Below are 5,697 nucleotides of genomic sequence, written 5' to 3'. Positions count from 1 at the left end.
GTGCTGGTCATCCTGACCGACATGAGCTCCTACGCCGAGGCCCTGCGCGAGGTCAGCGCGGGGGTTTGGGGGGCCGGGGGTGACAGGGACAGCCCGGGGTGTTTGGGGTGACAAGGACAGCCCAGGGTCCTCGGGGTGTTTGGGGTGCTCAGGGTGACAAGGACAGGCCAGGTTCCTCGGGGTGTTTGGGGTGACAAGGACAGCCCAGGGTGTTTGGGGGATTTGGGGTGACAAGGACAGCCCAGGGTGTTTGGGGGATTTGGGGTGACAAGGACAGGCCAGGTTCCTCGGGGTGTTTGGGGTGACAAGGACAGCCCAGGGTGTTTGGGGGATTTGGGGTGACAAGGACAGCCCAGAGTCCTTGGGGTGTTTGGGGTGACAAGGACAGCCCAGAGTCCTTGGGGGATTTGGGGGTGACAAGGACAGCCCAGAGTCCTCGGGGTGTTTGGGGTGACAAGGACAGCCCAGAGTCCTTGGGGGATTTGGGGGTGACAAGGACAGCCCAGAGTCCTTGGGGGATTTGGGGGTGACAAGGACAGCCCAGGGTTCCTGGGGGGTTTGGGGTGACAAGGACAACCTAGGGTCCTTGGGGTGTTTGGGATGACAGGGACAGCCCAGGGCTCTTTGGAGATTTGGGGTGCTCAGGGTAACAAGGACAGCCCATGGTCTTTGGGGGATTTGGGGTGACGAAGACAGCCCAGGATCCTTGGAGAGTTTGGGGTGCTCAGGGTGACAAGAACAGCCCAGGATCCTTGGGGTGTTTGGGGTGATCGCGGTGACAAGGACAGCTGGGGTTCCCGTGATTTTTGGGGTGTTTGGGGGTTTTGAGGTGTTTGGGGTGTCTGAGGTGCTTGGGGCTCCCAGCACACCTGAGCTTCCCAAGCTCCTTGAGGCGTTTGGGATTCTCAGGATCCTCATCATACCTGGAGTTTCCACAGTTCTCGAGTTTTTTGGGGTGTTTGGGATACCCAGCACACTTGGGGTTTTTGGGGTTGTCTGGGCTGCTCAGGACACTCGTGACCCCTTTACCTCCCGTGGTTTTTGGGGTGTTTGGGGTCGTTGGGGTACCCGCAGTGCTCAGGGTCACAACGACATCTGGGGTTCCCAAAGTCCTTGGGAGGTTTGGGGTGATCGTGGTGACAAGAACATCTGGGGTTCCCATGGTTTTTTGGGGGGTTTTGAAGCGTTTGAGGTTTTTGGGGTGTCTGGAGTGCTCAGAATTCCCAGCACACCTGGGGTTCCCAAGCTTCTGGAGTTTTTTGGGGTGCTTGGGGCACCAAGCACACCTGGGCTGCTCAGGACACTCGTGTCCCTCGTGCCTCATGTGGTTTTTGGGGTGTTTGGGATGCTCAGGATTCTCAGCACACCTGGAGTTTCCACAGTTCTTGGGGTGTTTGGGGTGTTTGGGGCACCCAGCACACTTGGGGTTTTTGGGACTGCCGGGGCTGCTCAGGACACTCGTATCCCTCATGCCTCATGTGGATTTTGGGGTGTTTAAGGTCTTTGGGGTACCCGGGGTGCTCAGGGTCACAACAACATCTGGGGTTCCCAGGGTCCTTGGGAGGTTTGGGGTGATCGTGGTGACAAGAACATCTGGGGTTCCCGTGGTTTTGGGGGTTTTTGAAGTGTTTGAGGTTTTTGGGGTGTCTGGAGTGCTCAGAATTCCCAGCACACCTGGGGTTCCCACGCTTCTGGAGTTTTTTGGGGTGCTCAGGACACTCGTGTCCCTCGTGCCTCCCGTGGTTTTTGGGGTATTTGGGGTGCTCTGACCCCCCAACCCCACAGGTGTCGGCAGCCAGGGAGGAGGTCCCGGGCCGCCGCGGCTTCCCCGGCTACATGTACACGGACCTGGCCACCATCTACGAGCGCGCCGGGCGCGTGGAGGGCAGGAACGGCTCCATCACCCAGATCCCCATCCTCACCATGCCCAACGACGGTCAGGCGGGGCCGGGAATACCGGGAGGGAACGGGAACGCCGTGGGAGATCGGGATTTCCCCACTGCGGGAAATCACAGGGATGGGAAATCCCAAATTGTCCGGTTTTACCCGGTTTTGGGAGCTCCTGGGATGGTGATGCTGCTGGGGTGATTTGGGGTCTGAGACTTCCCCATGTCCCCAGCAACCCCTCAACAGCTCCTGTTTGGGGTCCTTGGCTTCAGGACAAGGGGGTGACACCAAAACTCTCCATGCCATCCCAACCACCCCCATCCCTTCACTTTTGGGGTCACTCTGGGGCAATGGGGTGACATCAAAATCCCTCTGTGCCATCCCAACCACCCCCATCCCTTCACTTTTGGGGTCCCCAGCTCCGGGACAAGGGGGTGACACCAAAACCCCTCTGTGCCATCCCAACCACCCCCATCCCCTCCCATTTGGGGTCACTCTGGGGCAATGGGGTGATGCCAAAACCCCTCTGTGCCATCCCAACCATCCCATCCCATCCCATTTGGGATCCCCAGCTCCAGGACAGGAAGGTGACACCAAAACTCTCCATGCCATCCCAAACACCCCATCCCCTCCCATTTGGGGTCACTCTGGGGCAAGGGGATGACACCAAAATCCCTCTGTGCCATCCAAGCCACCCCCATCCCCTCCCTTTTGGGGTGGCTCCAGGACAAGGGAGTGACACTGAGACCCCTCTCTGCCATCCCATCCCATTTGGGGTCATTCTGGGGCAATGGGGTGACATCAAAACCTCTCCGTGCCATCCCAACCACCCCATCCCCTCCCATTTGGGGTGGCTCCAGGATAAGGAGGTGACGCTAAAACCCCTCTGTGCCATCCAATCCACCCCCATCCCTTCACTTTTGGGGTCCTCGGCTCCAGGACAAGAGGGTGACACCAAAACCCTTCTGAGCCATCCAAGCCACCCCCATCCCCTCCCATTTGGGGTCCCCAGCTCCAGGACAGGGTGGTGACATCAAAATCTCTCCATGCCATCCCAACCCCCCCCATCCCTTCCCATTTGGGGTCACTCTGGGGCAATGGGGTGACACCAAACCCCCTCTGTGCCATGCCAAACACTCCATCCCCTCCCATTTGGGGTGGCTCCAGGACAAGGAGGTGACATCCAAGCCCCTCTGTGCCATCCCAAACACCCCATTCCCTCCCATGTGGGATCCCCAGCTCCAGGACAGGGACGTGACACCAAAACTCTCCATGCCATCCCAACCACCCCCATCCCTTCACTTTTGGGGTCACTCTGGGGCAATGGGGTGACACCAAAACCCTTCTGTGCCATCCCAACAACCCCCATCCCTTCCCTTTTGGGTTCCCCAGCTCCAGGACAATGAGATGACATCAAACCCCCTCTGTGCCATCCCAAACACCCCATTCCCACCCATTTGGGATGCCCAATTCCAGGACAGGGAGGTGACACCAAAATCCCTCTGTGCCATCCAATCCACCCCCATCCCCTCCCATTCGGGGTGGCTCCAGGACAATGGGGTGACACCAAACCCCCTTACTGACCCCAGTGGGGGCTGTGCTGCCCCGGTGACCCCACAGATGTGACACAGCGGTGTCCCGTGTCCGGCTGAGCTGCCAGCCCCACTTTGGGGTCTCACAAGCCCTTTGTCCCCCCACCCCAGACATCACCCACCCCATCCCCGACCTGACGGGTTTCATCACCGAGGGCCAGATCTACGTGGACCGGCAGCTCCACAACCGCCAGGTTCGTTCCCAAACCCCTTCCCATGCCCAGGGATGGATCCTGGACGGATCCAGGGACGGATCCAGCACCCAGCAGGGCTGGAAACCACCCGGGAACACCGGGATGGGGGTGCTGGGGGTAGGGGTGGGGTCCCCCAGGGCTGGCTGGACATTGGGGTTGCTCCCACCCTACAGATTTACCCCCCCATCAACGTCCTGCCGTCCCTGTCCCGGCTGATGAAATCGGCCATCGGAGAGGGAATGACCAGGAAGGACCACGGGGACGTGTCCAACCAGCTGGTGAGGGCTTGGGGACACTCGGGGGGCGTTGGTCACTGCAGGGCCCTCCTGTCCCTGCCTGGGAGGCTCAGGTGAGATCGCACCTGTGGAGCTGCTCCTGCTGCCAGATCCCAAATTCAGGAGGGGGTGGAGCTGCTGGAGCAGTTCCAGAGGAGGTCCTGGAGATGCTCTGAGGGCTGGAGCTGCTCTGGAGCCAGGCTGGGAGAGCTGGGAATGTTCTCCCGGAGAAGGGAAGAGATCAGAGCACCAGGAATGGCCATGGGACTCCAGAGGGAAGCTTTGATTTTGGGATGATTGAGGATTGGATCCCTCTGAGCTCCATGGGGTGTTCTAAATCCCAAATCTTCAGCTGCCTGTATTGGGACGTGGGGAAAATCCAGGGAAAGTGACAGAACTCAGGAATGCTGGGGCTGCCCCAAATCCCTGGGAATGTCCAAGGCCAGGCTGGACAGGAGCAAGCTGGGATAGGGGAAGGTGTCCCTAAACATGGATGGGGTGGAATGGGATGGGATTTAAAGTCCCATTCCAGGATTCTGGAGCCAGGCTGGGAGAGCTGGGAATGTTCCCCTGGAGAAAGAAAATTCCAGGGAATCCTCAGAGTCCCTGCAGGGGCTCCAGGAGAGCTGCAGAGGGACTGGGGACAAGGGACAGAGGGACAGGACACAGGGAATGGCTGCCACTAGCCAAGGGGAGATTGGGCTGGGATCTTGGCAAGGAATTCCTGGCTGGGAGGGTGGGCAGGGGCTGGGCTGGAATTCCCAGATTGGCTGTGGCTGTCCCTGGATCCCTGGCAGTGCCCAAGGCCAGGCTGGGATGGATCTTTGAGCCACCCGGGCTGGTGGGACGTGTCCCTTGGTGGCACCGGCCGGGCTGTGGGGTCCGTGCCCATCCCGATCCATGGGTGGAATCCCTGGATCCCGCAGTACGCCTGCTACGCCATCGGGAAGGACGTGCAGGCCATGAAGGCCGTGGTGGGCGAGGAGGCCCTGTCCGCCGACGACCTCCTCTACCTGGAGTTCCTGCACAAGTTCGAGAAGAACTTCATCTCCCAGGGTGAGCCTCCGGCCCTAATCCGGGGATTTGGGATGTGGGAGAGCCCCTGCGGCAGCCCCAAATCCTCCGTCCCGCTCCGCCGGCAGGTCCCTACGAGAACCGGAGCATTTTCGAGTCGCTGGACATCGGCTGGCAGCTCCTGCGCATCTTCCCCAAGCAGCTCCTCAAGCGCATCCCCGAAAACATCCTGGCCGAGTTCTACCCCCGCGAGGCCAAGGCGCCCGAGCAGGGCACGGCCCTGTGACCCCAAATCCTCCAAAATCCCCCTTTCCTGCAACTGGATCCCCCTTTCCTACAACTGGATCCCCCTTTCCTACAACCAGATCCCCCTTTCCCACAACTGGATCCCCCTTTCCTACAACTGGATCCCCCTTCCTAAAATCGGGAAAAATCTCTTTGTTTTTATTGGAGAATAAACAACCGTGCTCACCAAACCCTTCCGTGCTCCGAGGTTTCCTTCCATGGCCATGGAATTCCCACCCTGGGAACCCCTGGAGCAGGAACCCCTCACCCCACCCCGAGCTGCAGCTCCCCAAAACCCCATAATTCTGTGTTTTAGGGGAAAACTGCCCCGTGGAAAATTCCAATATCCCACTGTGGGTTTCGCTTCCTCCCGCTGGGATCGGGGCCTCTCCGGAGGAGGGAGGGGAGAGGGAGGGCAGGGTGGTTTCACTTCCCTGCGGGGAGCGAGGA

At 59.8% G+C, this 5,697-nt stretch overlaps 1 protein-coding gene and 1 long non-coding RNA gene across 2 annotated transcripts in view; one reads left to right on the top strand and one right to left on the bottom strand.

The window, feature by feature from the left end:
* The window catches only part of ATP6V1B1 (ATPase H+ transporting V1 subunit B1), a 23,412-nt gene extending 17,989 nt beyond the window's left edge, over positions 1–5,423 (top strand). The window contains exons 9-14 of the mRNA XM_064419216.1: positions 1–51; positions 1,786–1,936; positions 3,591–3,673; positions 3,847–3,951; positions 4,875–5,004; positions 5,091–5,423. The exon at positions 1–51 is cut by the window's left edge and continues 73 nt beyond it. Coding sequence (XP_064275286.1) covers positions 1–51; positions 1,786–1,936; positions 3,591–3,673; positions 3,847–3,951; positions 4,875–5,004; positions 5,091–5,248 — 678 coding nt within the window. The 3' untranslated portion in view covers positions 5,249–5,423. The remainder of the gene's footprint in view (positions 52–1,785; positions 1,937–3,590; positions 3,674–3,846; positions 3,952–4,874; positions 5,005–5,090) is intronic.
* Positions 1–5,697, bottom strand: part of LOC135299762 (uncharacterized) — a 200,255-nt gene that overhangs the window by 160,247 nt on the left and 34,311 nt on the right. The window lies entirely within an intron of this gene.

This window comes from Passer domesticus, chromosome 4, assembly GCF_036417665.1.
Source record: "Passer domesticus isolate bPasDom1 chromosome 4, bPasDom1.hap1, whole genome shotgun sequence".
Taxonomy (NCBI): domain Eukaryota; kingdom Metazoa; phylum Chordata; class Aves; order Passeriformes; family Passeridae; genus Passer; species Passer domesticus.
This window is presented reverse-complemented; position numbering and strand designations above follow the sequence as displayed.